This window comes from Anguilla anguilla, chromosome 10, assembly GCF_013347855.1.
Source record: "Anguilla anguilla isolate fAngAng1 chromosome 10, fAngAng1.pri, whole genome shotgun sequence".
Lineage (NCBI taxonomy): Eukaryota > Metazoa > Chordata > Actinopteri > Anguilliformes > Anguillidae > Anguilla > Anguilla anguilla.
Genome location: NC_049210.1, coordinates 739,792 through 757,874, shown reverse-complemented (window position 1 = coordinate 757,874; position 18,083 = coordinate 739,792). Strand labels below are relative to the sequence as shown.

Sequence of the window (18,083 nt, the reverse complement as noted above, 5' to 3'; positions counted from 1 at the left end):
GCGGTCTGACGCGGGTCTGCAGTGTAAACGGAGGATTCCTGGTCTGACGCGGGACAGAACGCTCCGGAATGCCCCGCCAACAGCGGCGGGAGTCGGCGGAAACCACGGCGACGTTACGGAGGTGACGCAGCGGCCTCAGGTGCCCGCCGTGCCCGTGGTGCCAGGGTACCAACCCACAGACACTCACTGCAGCAGAGAATACCACCCAGCCCTTCCACCCGCCCCCGGGCAGAGCAGCACAGCACTCGGGGGCGCCCCCCGCAGGTTGGGCTGCTCTGAGACGGAGCTTTTCACCACGGCAACACCTGCGCAATGACACCTGTGTCCTGTGTGTGTGTACCTGTGTGGGTGCGTGCCCATCTGTGCATGTGAGAGTACCTCAATGTATGTGTATGTGTGTGCATGCTTGCATGTGTGTGTGTGAGTACCAGTATGCGTGCGTGTGTGTGTGCGTATGTGAGTACCTGTGTGTGTGTGTGTGTATGTGTGTGCATGCTTGCATGTGTGCATGCGTTTGCAGGAGGAGGGGCTGCAGTCTTTGGCTTATGACGGGGACGTGTGCATGCGCAGGTGGCTGATCAGGTTGCGCTGCTGTGTGAACTTCCCGCCGCAGAGCTGGCACTCGTAGGGCTTCTCGCCCGAGTGCACGCGCATGTGCTCGGTCAGGCGGTACTGGCGGGTGAAGCGCATGCCGCACTCCTCGCAGGCGAAGGGCTTGAGGCCCAGGTGGCTGCGCATGTGGCGGGTCATGGTGCCGCGCTGCGTGAACATCTTGCCGCAGATGTTGCAGGGGAAGGGCCGGGTCAGCCAGTGGCTCTTCTCGTGCTGCCGCAGGGTCGCCGGGTCCTTGTAGCTCTTGCTGCACACCGTGCACTTGAAGGGGCGGGGCTCGGAGCCGGCGCCGAAGGCCGGCGTGCTGGCGGACAGGTCCTCCGCCTCCTCCTCTTCCTCCTCCTTCACGTAGGTGCCCTCCTCCTTGATGTAGAGCTCCTCCTCGGTGTGCGTCTCCACGTGGGCGTTGAGCTGCTCCGAGCTGGGGAAGCCTTTGCCGCAGGGGATGCACACGTACAGGTTGTCGCCGAACGCCGGCTCGAAGCCCTCCTGCCGGTAGACGTAGTTGGCGCTGGAGTGCCCGCCCCCGGCCCCGCCCCCGGCTCCGCCCCCAGCCCCGCCCTCCCCGTCGCTCTGCCCGCTCTCCTCGCTGTGCTCCTGCCCGTTCGCCTCCTCCTCCTCCTCCTCCTTGCACTGGAAGGAGTGGTCGGAGGCGAAGCTGCTGCCGCTGCCCCCCCCGCTGCTGCCGCAGTGGCCCTCCCCCGGTTTGGGCCCCACGATCACGCCGTTGGGCACCGCCCTCTCCTCGCCCTTGGCCCCGCCCCCCTCCTTCTTGGGCCACTCCTTCTTCCGGGCCACCTGGCGGGAGCTCTTGCGCGGCTGGCCGGCGTCCGGGGGGGTCGGGTTCTTCTCCTCCGCCCCCCCGCTCACATCCATGGGCTCCACGCCGTCCAGGCCCGGCGGGTTGGGGGCGGAGTCTTCGAAGGAGGCACTGTTGGCGGTGGAGGCGCAGGCGGACTGGGGGGACCCCTGGGCCAGGCTGTTGGGGCTCACCTCCTCTGTGGCGGTGCTGTCGGACGGGCTCTTCTTGGACAGGTCCAGGCCCAGCTCCTGGTCGCCGCCGCTCCCCGAGCTGAGGTTGCCGCTGCTGCCGTTCTTCCCCGCAGAGCGGCGGAGGGGGGCGGAGCCGGGCTGCAGGCCGCCGCCCACGAACAGCTCGTCGTCGGACAGCTTGTCCTTGAGCCGGTCGTCGGGGGGCTTGCTCTCGCAGTCGGACCCGGGGAAGCGCTTGTGCCCCGTGGGCGTGGCCGACAGCCTCGGGGCGCGGAGGGGGCGGCCCCCCCCGGGGGCGCTGGGCTTCCCCGGGACCACCCTCCCATTGCGCTTGAGCTTCTTCCTGCAGAGCGCCGCCAGGTCGTGCAGCTGGAGGTAGCTGGCCGCCGTCAGGAGGGCGGTGAAGTTCTGCTCGCTGCTCGGCTCCGAGGACAGCAGCTTGCCCGTGTAGATGAAGTCCAGGATCTGCCGGAACACGGACGGGTTCACCATCTCCGTGTCCAGGTTGATCAGGTTGTCGTGAAGCACCAGGGACTTGAAGTAGATGCTGCTGGCCGCCAGGATGTTCTTGTGCGCCCGGAAGAGGGCGTTCTCCACCACGATGATCACGTCACACAGGAAACCTTTGGCTCTTTGCTGGTTCAGCTGTAGCAGTATTTGTTTGGCATGATTTGGCAGTTCCATTTCCACCTTCTCTTCCTACACCTGTACACCTGCAAGAGGCACGCAAAGCATTAAACATCAAACGCAAAAAACATTCAGCTTCCAGAGTGGCACCCACACCAGAGCCCCACTGAGATCACCAGGGCCAGGCTAAGAAACCAGCAGAGAACCACTCACACTCTGATACACACACACACACACGCACACACAAACAAACGTGCGCGCGCACACACTCACACACAGGACAACATTAAAATAGCACCGTAAAACAGTGATGCTCCACTGTAAATCCCTAAGTCCTCAGTCTGTCATGAATTCCATCATTTGTTAAACTGATTTACTCCTGGGGGCCCAATTCTCTTTATAAATGGAGCACATCGGCCAATTATCATCCACCTTTATCTATAAAGAATGTATGAATGAAATGCAGCCTTACATGCACTTCTGTCCGCACAATAGATGCCTTTTTAAATATGCATGTATTACTAGAGCCTGGAGAGCACGAGAGATGAACTGTCCTGAATAGCTACAGCTACTATCTGCATGCATTCATTAGCCATTGGACGTACAGGGCTTTGAAATAAAGCTGCTTGGTCGAGTGTTGCCAAACTGGAAATGGTTTCTAGACGGTCATTGTGTGAAAGGGAACAGTCCATGTTGTAAAAAAGGGACAGTTCGTGTTGGGTTAAAGGGACAGTTCGTGTTGGGTTAAATTGGAACAGTCTGTGTTGGGTTAAATTGGAACAGTCTGTGTTGGGTTAAAGGGACAGTTCGTGTTGGGTTAAAGGTACAGTTTGTGTTGGGTTAAATTGGAACAGTCTGTGTTGGGTTAAAGGGACAGTTCGTGTTGGGTTAAATGGACAGTTCGTGTTGGGTTAAAGGTACAGTTTGTGTTGGGTTAAATTGGGACAGTCCGTGTTGGGTTAAAGGGACAGTCCGTGTTGGGTTAAAGGGACAGTCCATGTTGGGTTATAGGGATGAAGGCGCAGAAGCTAGGCCTGCACAACAACAATAACAAAAATGCACAAATCCTGGGTGATCTGCCCGGGGCAGAATAAACGATGTGAAGCTTAAGTCAAAGAGCTCCCCCCCCCTACCCTGTAATTATTCTGAGGCAATACTCAGCTGCTTTCCAAAGAGCTGTAAAGCCTACAGCCCTCTCAGAAACAAAGAGCACAGCACCCCCCCTCCACCCCACCTCCACGCCCCCACCCCCCAAAGACTGCAGCAAGTGCCCCAGTAAAATATTTATAGGGCCACTGAAAGATGCAGACCTCCGCTGCTGATACAATCTGGACTGACGCAGCTGTAGATACCACCGACCCCCAGACCCACACCGACCCCCAGACCCACACCGCCCCCCAGACCCATCCCGCCCCCCAGACCCAGCCCAAACACAGACCCACCCCGCCCCACAAACCCATCCCAAACACAGACCCACCCCGCCCCACAAACCCAGCCCAAACACAGACCCACACCGCCCCCCAGACCCACCCGACCCACAGACCCAGCCCGCCCCACAAACCCATCCCAAACACAGACCCACCCCGCCCCACAAACCCAGCCCAAACACAGACCCACATCGCCCCCCAGACCCAGCCCAAACACAAACCCACCCGCCCCACAAACGCACGGGCCTCACCCACCACGAGGCTGGCGCATGACACCGCTCGTTCTGCAGGTGAGCGCAACGCAGAGGGTGGGACAGAAATCAATCCCTTTCACCCCGCCCCCCAGCCCCCCAGCCCCCCTGCCCCCCAGCCCCCAGTGACTTCCTGTACGCTCAGACACACTGCGGCTCAAACCGAGGAGCAGAGATCCAGGCTTCACAGGCCTGCTAAAGCCCTGAATATGAGAGAGAAAGTCTCTCTCTCTCACACACAGGCACACTCACACACGCGCGCACACACACACACACACAGGCACACACACACACGCACGCGCGCGCACGCAGGCACACACACACACACACACAGGCACACACACACACGCACGCGCGCGCACACGCACACACAGGCACACACACGCCGGGAGGTGAAACAGTAGCTCCTGTAATCTCGCTCCGCTCCCTCAGTGTTCCTTGCATTTGGGTCGAAGCGATGGCCAGGCCCCCCATTGTCTGTGTGGGGGGGGGCGGATTAGGAGAAACCTGAGACTGAGAACCTGCACACACAGCAGGGGGGGTGTGGCAGAACCCGATCGAGTGCCAGCTCTTCTTCTGCCTGGGGGGGCTTCGGTAACTCTCCCTGCGCCCGTCCGAATCCGACCCGACCCCCCCCCCCCCCCCCCGCACGCGCACACGTTTCACCTCACACCGGCATGTGAAAATGTCTATTTCTGGGTGAAGCACAAGCTAATGTTAATGTATGAATGTTACACAGCCCACTTACCCACCACTCACCAGGCTGTGAAGTCCTGCGCAGGAGAGGCTACCAGGCTAAAGGCCTGTGGCAGGTTCATCATAACAAACCCTGCTGTGTGTGAACTGCACTGAACTTTGTATATCGCTTTCTGGAGGGTGGTGGAAAAGCTCCAGTTATAGATTTTAATATTCATCAGTTAAACACTGTATATGCAAATAATCTGAAGCACTGAGGTGTGAACTTCAAGTGTGATGAACGAGCAGCATTCCAGGGGAGGCCGTAAATCAGGAGGAAACAGAAGTATTTACGCCGCAGACGCTTGGAGGAATGAGAGGAGACGTCACCCGAGAAGTGTGGAAAAGTCACCATTCCAACACATGACCCAACCTGCACTCACTCAACCAATCAGCTGTATTCTTATAGCACAGTGTCCCAAACAGCACTTACTCAACCAATCAGCTCGATTCTTACAGCACAGTGTCCCCAACCTGCACTCACTGAACCAATCAGCTGTATTCCCCATCAGTGCATGGGGGCAGTGGTTCCCAGGCCGGTCCAACTGAGCCAGAGAGACAGGAGAGCATTGTGGGAAGGAAAGACCCCCAGGAAACAGAGCAAGCCCATATCCAACTGCCAGTAGTTCTGCCTTTTTAACAGCCGCAACGAGAAAGTCTAACAGCTTCATGAATCCCCCTGTATACTGTATGATCGGCCCAATGAAGGCAGAGAACAGAATTAAGGAGTTACTAAGTTTGTCTGTTTCAGTCAAAGCCAGTTCAGGATTCCCTCCATTCTAAACTCAGAACACTGGCTAAGTTAGCATTAGCGCAGCACACAGTCTTCACACCCAGCCAATTAAGTTCCTTCTTCCTGACACTAGTGTGTATCCACTGCACATATTTACAGCAACTAGCTGGGCAGATCTAAGCCAGTGAAATTCCTTTCGGTTTGCTTGCTTCCCCCCCCAGGAGCTATAAATGAAACATCCATGGAGCCAGCAGCTCCTGCAGGACACGCGGGAATTCTCAAATCAATACGGTAAAGGAAAACCTGCATTTCAAAGGCTAGTTTTTCCAATGCATTTGCTATTCACAAGGTCATCATTTTGATTGGCAACAACCCAGCCCCTCCTCCTGCTAAACAACAAAGAAGCATCGACACCCACATCAAGGCCTCGCCAGAACCAGACCAAGGTTACGCATGCAGCTAATGTTACCTGCCTCGGCTTGTCAAGCAGTGGCACCCAGGGGCTCCACCATCCTGTAGGCTTTCACTTCAACCACAATTTAGCTACCTGACTACGAATTAGCAGCTCAACAAGATCTCTAGCTGTAGAATGAGGTGTGCTTTGTTAGAGAGTGAAAACCTGCAGGACTGTGGATCTCCAGGAGGAACAGGTTTGGTTACGACTGTTATAAAGCAACATTGGTATCTTATCAACAGAATGAGGTCACAAACAGAGAGTGAAGTTGGGAGATGGTTTATGTGCAGATGAGGAAAGCTATCCCTGTGAAAGCTCATTCCCGATGTCCAGGCGTCCGATGACGGTTCACATAAAGCTGTGAAGGAACAATCGAGGGTGAGCAGGGACTGAGGAATCAGACCCCACCAGCAGATGAGACCTGCCGGAGGAACAGAAGCAGCAGGTGAGACGATGCTGGACCGCGTGGGGTGCAGGAGTCCCCAGAGGCTAGCCGTTAGCCGTTAGCCACCGCCACCCCTGAGGAACAGGCTAGTAAGAGCAGAACCCACAGCAGCCAACGTCACCACTGAGGAACAGGCTAGTAAGAGCAGAACCCACAGCAGCCACCGCCACCACTGAGGAACAGGCTAGTAAGAGCAGAACCCACAGCAGCCAACGTCACCACTGAGGAACAGGCTAGTAAGAGCAGAACCCACAGCAGCCAACGTCACCACTGAGGAACAGGCTAGTAAGAGCAGAACCCACAGCAGCCAACGTCACCACTGAGGAACAGGCTAGTAAGAGCAGAACCCACAGCAGCCAACGTCACCACTGAGGAACAGGCTAGTAAGAGCAGAACCCACAGCAGCCAACGTCACCACTGAGGAACAGGCTAGTAAGAGCAGAACCCACAGCAGCCAACGTCACCACTGAGGAACAGGCTAGTAAGAGCAGAACCCACAGCAGCCAACGTCACCACTGAGGAAGACCTCCTCAGCACGGTACAGACGGCACAGTAAGGAGGACAGCCTGAGCGTATAAAAACCTCGTGTGAAGAGCTGGCAGTCCTCCAACCCAACCCTAACCCAACCCCTCCCCCCCCGCAGCACAATCTCCCAGCACTGCTCTGTGGGTGAGGTCCCTTCAGCATGTTAAAGGTCTCTGTTTTTGGCCACGTTCGGCATGTCAACATGATTGCAGTTAAAGTCAGTTCCAGCAGTGTGGCCAGTAGTGCAGTACAACCGTTAAGGGCCTGAGATTGGGTCCGAGATTTGGCCCGGCTCCACTCCCAGGAGACGGCTCTAATCTCTGCCAGTGAGGATGTTTAAAGTGAACTGCTTCAGTAAATATCCAGCTGTATAGATCGATTGTTTGTAAAAGAACGTCAAGAGTGCAAGTCACTCTATACAAAAGCGCCTGCAAAACTCAATACAGAATAAGGGCTCTTGAGCACCATTGCAGATGATCAATATGATCATAAAATGATCATCATCTGGGCTGTCATCGTTCTATCACAGGTGTTATTCTTAGATTATGATAGGGATTATCGTGTCATCATAGGAGTCATTATATTATAGCTATCTATTATGAGTATTTAGTCAATGAAATTTCTACAATAAATCTTTTTCAAAAGGGGAAGAAAATAAACAGTGTGAAAAAGTCACCAATAAACACACCAGCCCAGCGCATGTCCGATATCCACCTTCACAGACCCAGCGCATGTCCGATATCCACCTTTACAAACCCAGCGCATGTTCGATATCCACCTTCACAGACCCAGCGCATGTCCGATATCCACCTTTACAGACCCAGCGCATGTCCGATATCCACCTTTACAAAACCCAGCGCATGTCCGATATCCACCTTTACAGACCCAGCGCATGTCCGATATCCACCTTTACAAACCCAGCGCATGTCCGATATCCACCTTCACAGACCCAGCGCATGTCCGATATCCACCTTTACAGACCCAGCGCATGTCCGATATCCACCTTTACAAACCCAGCGCATGTCCGATATCCACCTTTACAAACCCAGCGCATGTCCGATATCCACCTTTACAGACCCAGCGCATGTCCGATATCCACCTTTACAGACCCAGCGCATGTCCGATATCCACCTTTACAAACCCAGCGCATGTCTGATATCCACCTTTACAGACCCAGCGCATGCATACAATCAGCTGTGTACAGGTGTGAACAGGTATGTAAAGTGAAAGAAACCTCACGCCCCATTGGCAGAGAGACTGTGGCCTTTCTCCGCTGTCGGGGGAAACAGGAAGTAAAACCCTGGAGGGGCAGTATTTCAGCATGAAAGAGGCAGACTCCACCAGCCACGAGCATCACTATCATATCACACTATAATTACACTGCCGTGGAAAGGGACCTAAATAATCACATCACTGTGTCTGAAACAGGGGTATTAAACACGTGCAAACATGAATATGTTTCTGTGATATTTGCAAACACAGGCAGTTATTGTGGAGGCAAACATGGCAGCGGTTCCTTCACAGGTCTGAGGCCCCCTCAAACGGAAACACAACAGTCTGCCCTCAACCCGGACAAAGACCCGACAGCCATCCTGTCATTGGTCACCGTTCCGTTTCCATGGCTACAACTCTACCAGGAACTGGGAACAGCACAGAAAGTTATTATTTTCAGTTTTTTAAATTGAAACTAAGAGCCACGGGAACTGCTCATTCCTAACGGAATAAAATGGCAAAATGTGTCCGTGTGCTCAAGCAGCCTTCCGCACTACAGGAATAACGAACCACAAAACTCTGCAGTATTCAGCACTTCTTAACTTGACCATTGCCCGGTTTAATACAATTAGCAGAGGGCTCCAGTGCAGGTTTAATGACTGAAACTCGGGGCTGAAGTTCACCATGATGCCCACCCCCAGCGCCGTATCAGCGAACATAAATCTGGCTACGGTTCGTTTCTGGGAATTGTGGAAGGGGGACGGTGGGCAGGAGGAGGAGCAAAGTTTACCTGAGATAAGAGGCTGGGGAGCGGCCGTCTGGGCAGGAATCGCTGACCGCACACAGAGCGGGTCACAGCAAGACCGCACACAGAGCGGGTCACAGCAAGACCGCACACAGAGCGGGTCCGCACACAGAGCGGGTCACAGCAAGACAAGGACGCGCTTCCCTGATAACCCAACAGCACCCTAACCCAACAGCATCCTAACCCTAACCCAACAGCACCCTAAACCTAACCCAACAGCATCTTAACCCAACAGCACCCTAACCCTAACCCAACAGCACCCGAACCTTAACCCAACAGCATCCTAACCCTAACCCAACAGCACCCTAACCCTAACCCAACAGCATCCTAACCCAACAGCACCCTAACCCTAACTCCCCCCCCCCTATTCAGAGCTCTCCTCAGCTGCACAGTGCAGTATTTCAGGTCTTATCCAGAGCGACTCACACAGAGCACATTTTACTCAAACACAACCCAAGGCAAACACTTCACTCAGGTTAAGTGCTGTGATGAGTTGTAAGAAGTCTTGGCCCCACCCGGGAATCAAACCTGCAACCTCTACCTTACCAGGCAGAGGGGGGGGGAGGTGGTTGTGATTCACTCAAGTCCAGGCATGAGTGCCGCTGTCAGAGTCCACAGCCCCACCCCTGAGAAACACACTCAGGTGAGGAAGCAGATCTCCACCCGCCCACACCTGAGCCACACAGCGCCTAGTATTTCAATATTAATTAAAATGGAATAAATAAATAAACGTGTCCCTGCTTGGTTATCTGTAACCCCAGCTGCAGACCTGAGGCTGGCGGTCCAGGGTCTGCAGGAAATGCCAACCGCACCCCCTGCCCCCACCCCCACCCCCACCCCCACCCCCACCCCCACCCCTGCCCCTGCCCCTGCCCCTGCCCCCGCCCCTGCCCCCTCTTGTATTTTTAGCTCGGGCTGCGATAGGAAAGGTCTGCTTGGGCAAACCTGCAGAGTGTTCTGAGGTCAGTTAGCGCCACCCACGAGACACGCCCCCTAAAAGGGAACGTGAAATTCACGTTACGCGCAACAGATTGAGGCATGTTCCTCTTAGGAGAGCGGGGGCGGGGGGGTATCCAGGGACAGGGTCGAGTGCCAATACTGCTGGAACTACACACCAGGGGGGGGAGGGTCGGGCAAAGTCCGCCGTGGAGTCATGTGAAGCAGCACGAGATTACGACCAATCACCTCACAGGAGCAGCGAGCGTGGCGAGCAGAGACACTGATCCCGTAAACAAGCCTCCGCAGCCGCCAACACCCCCCCCCCCCCCCCCCCCATGTGGCCTAGCCACACGCCCCCATGTGACTTCAGAAGGGTTCGAGCGTACGGCGGCCCCCCCCCAAACCCCACTCAACTCCCCCAACCCGCCCTCCATCGGCACCCGCAGGGGAACAACTCCCCGCCGTTTCCCTGGAGTCCAAATAAAACCTCCTGTCAAATGTGCCAGGCCTATAAAAGCAGGATGTAGGCGATAATGTACTGAGCCCCCCCCCCCCCCCCTCCGGTCCCTGGGAGTAAGTACCAGCCAGTAGGAGCTCAGACCCCAGGCTGACAGGAATTAGAAAATCCATAAATTATGCACCCGGAAAAATGCCTGCGAAGGGAGAGAGAGAAAGAGGGAGGGAGATAGGGTGAGAGGGAGATAGAGAGAAAGAGGGAGAAAGGGAGGGAGAGAGAGAGAGAAAGAGGGAGAAAGGGAGGGAGAGAGAGAGAAAGACGGAGAAAGGGAGGGAGAGAGAGAGAAAGACGGAGAAAGGGAGGGAGAGAGAGAGAAAGACGGAGAAAGGGAGGGAGAGAGAGGGACAGAGCGCACGCAGATCTTTGGCAGGGTCTGAAACGCACAGGAACTTGGGCTGAAGAGCGGGGCAGGTGGGAGGCCAGTGGGACCAAGGCTGTGTGGTGCAGTACAGGGGAGGGACACCCCCCCCCCCCCCCCGAGCCCCCCGTGCAGAAATGCCTCACATTCCAGTCAGACACGAGGACGGAAGTCGCTGCCAGAGGCGGAGGGGGCCTTCCATCTCCCAGCCCCTCCCCCTCCCTCCTCTCCCCTCCCCCTCCCCCACACTACAGCTCCTCAGAGAATTACCCATCTCACGCCTAAAACTCATCTCTCTGCCCATTCGTCTTCATAAACATGCCCCTATTCAGCACTCTAGAGTGGCAAGCAGCCCCCCCCCCCCCCAGCTCCTTCCCCCAGCTCATTAACCCTTCGGTGCCAGAGACGCGCAGACTCAGGGATAATGAAGGCGGAAAGGGGCTGTGGTAGATTCAGGGATAATGAAGGCGGAAAGGGGCTGTGGCAGACTCAGGGATAATGAAGGCGGAAAGGGGCTGTGGCAGACTCAGGGATAATGAAGGCGGAAAGGGGCTGTGGTAGATTCAGGGATAATGAAGGCGGAAAGGGGCTGTGGCAGACTCAGGGATAATGAAGGCGGAAAGGGGCTGTGGTAGACTCAGGGATAATGAAGGCGGAAAGGGGCTGTGGTAGACTCAGGCTGCGATGGCTGCGGAACAGGCCGCTGAGCCGGGGAGCTTGCAGAAGCAGCCCAGCGAAGCCCTGTACCCACCTCAACACCCTCCACACACAGAGCGGAAGTGTGGGCGTGGTCATTTCAAAGGGCTTAGTCTCCCTTCACTTTTCACCTCGACTGTCAGATGCGTTTCCCAACCTTGGACGGGCATGAAACTCTCCCGGTTGAATAATCACCTCAAAAAAAATTTGCAATAGCCATTTCAGAAGGTACATAAGCTGCCAGTCCCAAAGACCACTGTGTTGGGAATCATCCAATCACAATCTCAATTTTCAGCATGTCCACCATTTTGCTGATATAAAGCTAAACCAGCCAACGAGGATGGTACCCATAATTCTTTGTTTCCACATGCTCTGACCCACACTATCGCCGCGATAACAGGCACAGAGGCTCATGGGCTTTGTAGCATTTGAAATACAGAACTTTAATAAAATATATATTTTTTTTAAAACACGATTTCTCCTAAACGAAGTTGAAAGATCCATAACCGCAGGCCATGACATCAATCTACCACAACATTTCATAATCCAGCAGACTCCCAGGAGTCTCTGCGGCGCAACGTTACTGCTCAGATTACTAATCTACCATCTGGAGAATCTGCATCTGGGAACTCTTCTGGATCCCTCAGCCCCGCCCATTTCTGGTTCAAATACAACCCTTTTTACCTTATCATCCACGACCCCTGGATGTCTCTGAGCCTGGGCGGGGGTCCCTGGATCATAAAAGGTTGAAAGCCTCTGTTCTAAATACTGAGCACACTTTGGGAAGAGAACAGCGTGCAGTTAGACACAAACACCCTGGAATCGGTTAGCCATTACAGCCAGCCTCCAACAAAAGCCATTCCTAGTGCCCTTCCAACTGGTGAGGGACTTTATCTGTAATCCTCCTGAACTGAACTGCTTTCTTCGCCTCCCAGTCCTCAACAAGCACACTGCCGATTGGTCACTGTGCTGAAGACGGAAGTGGCTGATTGGTTCCTGTGCTGGGGGGGGCTCTGGGTCGGTCTGCAGCGCTGACCTCGGGGCAGATCTTCCTCTCGGTGGTTAATGAATAAGCGGAATCAGACCTCAGGCCATACGCCCAGAAAGACGCTGTATGAGCGCAGGTCCAGCGTGAGAAACACACAACCAAGCCTGTATGCTGGGGTGTGTGTGTGTGTGTGCTGGTGTGTGTGTGTGTGTGCGTGCGTGTGCTGGTGTGTGTGTGTGTGTGCTGGTGTGTGTGTGTGTGTGCTGGTGTGTGTGTGTGTGCTGGTGTGTGTGCTGGTGTGTGTGTGTGTGTGTGTGTGTGTGTGTGTGTGCTGGGGTGTGTGTGTATGTGTGCTGGTGTGTGTGTGTGTGCTGGTGTGTGTGTGTGTGCTGGTGTGTGTGTGTGTTCTGGTGTGTGTGTGTGTGTGTGTGTGCTGGGGTGTGTGTGTATGTGTGCTGGTGTGTGTGTGTGTGTGTGTGTGTGCTGGTGTGTGTGTGTGCTGGTGTGTGTGTGTGTGTGTGTGTGTGTGTGTGCTGGTGTGTGTGTGTGTGCGCTGGTGTGTGTGTGCGTGCGCTGGTGTGTGTGTGTGTGTGTGCGTGTGCATGTGTGTGGGGGGGGGGGGGGGGGGGGGGGGGTTCGTCGATGAGAAACTCAGAACCGGCCCTGTATGCTGGGGGGGGGGGGTTAGGGTTAGGGTTGGGGGGGGAGGGGTCACTGAAGGACAGGCTGGGACTGAATCAGAGTCCCTGTAAAGCAGCTGTTCAGCCTGCTGCTCTGAAAACAGCAGCAGTGTCCCAGCGTGGCAACGAGCACGTTTTCATTCAGAGAGCAGACATCAACACTACCTGCAGAAACTCCACACTCAGAGAGAGGAGAGATATTCACAGAGAGAAACACTCAGAGAGAGGAGAGACTCAGAGAGAGAGAGACTCACAGAGAGAAGAGAGACACTCACAGAGAGAGCAGAGACACTCACAGAGAGAGCAGAGACACTCACAGAGAGAGAGCGCAGAGCTGGATCTGCACATGCAGGGCAGGGTTACTGCTGGCAAACAGACACACTCACCCTGCCCTGTGTGAGTCCACTTATGGAAATGAGTCTGTGTGATAAGATCACGCAAATCCAAAGCCCGCTTCCACTCCTAAAGTAAATATAACTCCAGCAGGGTCTGTAAGTGCAGTCTTTAGTAAACCCAGCCTGCTCTGCCCAGCTAAGCGTCCCCTACAGCAGGAGAGCACATGCTACTCGCTGCAGAAATGAACTTACAAACCAAATGATGCATTTTTGGACAAAACAAAACTCCACATTGACTCTGATCGCCGCGATGTGTACACCAACGCAGAGTTTGTCAGCAATTTGTCTAAAAAAAAAATCACATGGGTGGCCAAATCCACCACACACACACTACCTACTGCACCCAAATCCACCACACACACTACCTACTACACCCAAATCCACCACACACACACTACCCAAATCCACCACCACACACACTACCTAGTGCACCCAAATCCACCACCACACACACTACCTACTACGCCCAAATCCACTAAACATACTACCTACTACACCCAAATCCACCACACACACACTACCCAAATCCACCACCACACACACTACCTACTATGCCCAAATCCACCACACACACACACTACCCAAATCCACCACCACACACACTACCTACTACACCCAAATCCACCACACACACACTACCCAAATCCACCACCACACACACTACCTACTACGCCCAAATCCACCACCACACACACTACCCAAATCCACCACCACACACACTACCTACTACACCCAAATCCACCACCACACACACTACCTACTACACCCAAATCCACCACTGTGCCACCCTGCATCTGAAGGTCTGGCCTGTACGTGTAATCCCAGAGACCTTAGCACTTTGCGGGGGGAGGGCGGGGCTAAACCTTAGCACTTTGCAGGGGGAGGGCGGGGCTAAACCCTGGCTCCCACTGGCCGGTTTTACAGCCCAATTTCACTGCCAGCCCCCCACCCCCCCACAACACCCTCCACACGCCATTTGAATGCCAGCACACACACCACATGGGCTTCCAGAGGACTGCTTACAGCTGACAAACGTCCACTTCCAGCCTCACAGCACACACACACATACGCACACACGCACACACACGCACACACACCAACGTCCACTTCCAGCCTCACACACACACACACACGCACACACACGCACACACGCACACACGCACGCACACACACCAACGTCCACTTCCAGCCTCACACACACACACACACACACGCACAAGCTGGGTCTCCAGCACACTTCCAAAACAACACTTTTCCAGAAAACGATGAGCCCCACAAACCTCACTATCATGTTTGCACTCTTACGTCTATATTCTGCACAGATTGCACACATTTATTTTCTAAGAAAAAAAACCCACTCGCATAACTACGTGCATCTTTCACCGGCACAAACACTTCTGATCTCCAAACCGATCTTAAAGAACGGCCGGCTGTCCAACACCCAGCTTTATTCTGACCGCTGCATTCAACAGCGCACTAATGGTCACATTTTACTGCACCAACACGTCAACACTGCACTCAATGCAAGAGCCGTGAAGCAAGGGCCAAGCCCGTAAAAATAACAGCATCACTATTAAAGACAGAGTGGCACACGAGGAACTTCCTCATGCAGAAACAGAGAAACAATACCAACACAAAAGCATAGGGACACCAGATTAATTAGAAAAACTGTACATAAATTACCTAAGGCTGGACTTTAAAAGATACAAACTGAGACTTCAGTTTGTATACAAACTGCCTTTGTTTGCCATTGTTATTTGTTGGCTTATTCCAGTTGAAAAAGAAACAATAAACATACATTGAAGTCGTGTCATTCATTGGTAGGTATACAGTTCTGCAATCTGAACAACGAGCGTCAAAGGGGAAGCAGTGCTCCATAACAGAGCAAACCTCCCCAACTTATTTACCAACTTGTCATTTACCATTTACCAACTTATCAAATAACAGGCATTTACAATCGACTACACTACCCAGGACACTTCAGCAACAATCCAACAGATTTTTTTAGTTCAATGTTGGTGCCAGTGCTGAGCGATTACAAACCGAAGAATTTCATCGGTTAGACAAACGCCAAGGAACTGTTCCAAAAATCAACGGAGGTACAATAACAGGTAAATCGAACGTTCACGGTGCCAGCGTAATCTGTACACACACACACAAAAAAGATTGAAACACGATATTTCATTCAAAATTAATGTCCAGCACTTTACACCTCCGGTGGCCGCTGCTGACATACTCGCAACAAACTGGATACTATGCCACAATATTCACTGTAAACACGAAGATCGGCACACAGACTTCAAAACAGTTGTGCCTGGAAGCGTACGCATATGAAAAACAGTTTTTCCATTTGAAAAAAATGCCTACATATTCGTACACGCACTTTCCTTTGTAGGGACAAATGAACCATTTTCCAAGCTAACTCGCAGGGCGTCCCAAAGGAGCAAATCGATTTAGATTACAGAGGAATTCTGCTATTTTGCAGCTGACGATGTAAGGCTACATGAATTCATATAAAATGAACAATAGCTTTGAAACCTAAAATAAAAACTGCAGCCTACCTGTCCTTAACCACAAGTGCATTATAAAAAAACTAAACGGGAGGAGGGAAATATAGCTCCCCAGAGCAAAATAAGACACACATCACCTTATTTTTACTTTACCTGATGCAATGACTTGCGTCCACATGCCGAACATTTTAATTGAATTATCCAATTTGAACTGCCGAACTGGACAGAGTCGATCGTCGTTTTCATCCGATCGTGAAAATTGAAACCATCTCGATGCCAAGTGTCCAATGTAACGCATTAGAAATTGGAAATCAATGTAAACCAAGTTTGGAACAAATACAAACAAATTCAAGGAAACGAAAAAACCCCTCTGTGCAATCGTAAACAATGAGAAACAGATGCTTTCTTTGTCGTAATTGCATTTACCAGTTCGCTAATTCAATCACAAATTACTTCCTTATGGGAACTGAATTATCTGCTCGGATTGTATTGTTTTATATAAACAAGAGTGACAAAGTAAAACCTTGAAAAACATGACATTATGAAGGACTAAGAAACAACGGGCTCGCGCTGAAGTCCGTATTGCTGGCGTTTGCACCGCAGGTTTGACCAGACAAAACGAGGCGCTCACATCTTGCCAAGCTGGTATGTGTGGTCTGGAGTAGGTACTCGCTATAGGCACTACATACGCTACACTAGCGAAGCCCCCTTTTTGTTGGCACGCGATAGCAGGCTATTTTGGACGAACCAAAGCATTTTTAGGCGAGTCAAGCCCAATCAGACCGGAAAGTGACCCCGTCCTGTTCGAACAAACTTTCACACGAACAAAAAAATAATAGAAATGATATTTTGATACCTTATTACATCGGTAGGAGCGTTCTCAGTTAACCACTCTCTCTCTCATCTCACAGCCTTCCGAGCGCCATCTTGCAAGCTTGTGACGTTGAGATCTCACCTCTGACCCAAATTTGAATAGAATCCAACCGAAAAGGGGTAACGAGAGAAAAACACAAGCCCCTTCTTCCTTCGTGTGGTTTACGGCGGTTTGAAAACACCATCTCTACCAATAATTTAACCCAGCTGTGGTACAAGAGAAGAGTAGGCCTATCGGTCGCCAGTGTACCTGAAGTGTCAATACGCCACAGAACTGCACAGAGAACGAGAAATTAAAAATCAATATATAAATAGTAGGCTATTTAAATTATTGGACATCGTTTAATTGGATCATTTATTTTAACGGAGCATTCAGACGACAATGATCACATTTAGGCTAACTGTGAAGTCGAAATTAAGCAGCATTCTTAAAGTACTAGTTGTTCGTTAAAGGTTGGCTCGTTTATATATGAAATTCCGATTTACAAATGTCTGTATTGTGAAAGAACAGTAAGCATTTTCTCTTTTTAAAAAACATGTAAACATTGATATCACTCTTAGTCAGTCTGTCTATTAAACTATTAAAATGACAGTAGGCTACTACTAAAACAGTGAATGAGCGTTAGCCTATGTTGAGTAACGAATATTACTGAGCATGTTAATATTACTTAAAATGCAAAAAAAAAAAAAAAAAGCCGTGTAATAGTCACGTATGAATTATAACACATTCCTAACAGGGACTCACCCCAACCTACATGGCCTAAAAGGTTGTGGCCTATCTTAGCCAAGTCGTTTAATGGGAATGACTATCACTGCTTTAAAATACGTCTATCATATTTGTATAATATTAAATGCGTATATCTCTGATTCTGTGCTAAGTCCACTGCAGGTTTTATGCATATTGATTAGTGGTTTATGTAAACTACTTGAAGAGCAGGAAGTCTCCTGTACCAGATGTTCTTAGCGGAAGTGAGGTCAGAATACTGCTTCCTCTCCTTCTCCACAAACGTCCGCCTTACCAAAGCAAAATAGAAAGAAGTAGAACTGTTTTACAGCTTGGCAACGTCTGATTATCCGGACGCTAATAAGATTACACATTGATTATAAATGTTAAAGCTCCTCTAAATCAACCCATATGACAAATCACGTTAGATTTAGTTTACCATGGAATATAGCTATTAATTGCGCGAACCCTGCGTCCTATAGGATATAAATCTTCACTGAAATGTATCAACAAATCGGTCAATAATTAGGCAATGGAAAACACTTCTCCAAAGTAACGATAAAGCATGGTCAATAAAGAATGCA

At 52.0% G+C, this 18,083-nt stretch overlaps 1 protein-coding gene across 2 annotated transcripts; it reads right to left on the bottom strand.

Annotated features, from left to right (window-relative positions):
* Positions 1 to 474: 474 nt before the first annotated feature.
* Positions 475 to 17,458, bottom strand: LOC118206581 (hypermethylated in cancer 2 protein-like). 2 transcript variants are annotated; one of them, XM_035379425.1, is made up of 2 exons: positions 16,759 to 17,458; positions 475 to 2,318 (listed from the first exon to the last, which is right to left on the bottom strand). In XM_035379425.1, exon 2 carries the CDS (start codon positions 2,287 to 2,289, stop codon positions 544 to 546), a length of 1,746 nt encoding a protein of 581 aa, XP_035235316.1. In that variant the 5' UTR covers positions 2,290 to 2,318; positions 16,759 to 17,458; the 3' UTR covers positions 475 to 543. The 2 variants fall into 2 exon arrangements, with proteins under 2 accessions (XP_035235316.1, XP_035235317.1); XM_035379426.1 differs by lacking the exon at positions 16,759 to 17,458 and adding an exon at positions 16,056 to 16,732.
* Between the last annotated feature and the right edge of the window lie 625 nt (positions 17,459 to 18,083).

Bases quoted from the DNA above. Each gene is read 5' to 3' on its own strand.
- LOC118206581 (XM_035379425.1), bottom strand. From the start codon at position 2,289: ATGGAACTGCCAAATCATGCCAAACAAATACTGCTACAGCTGAACCAG.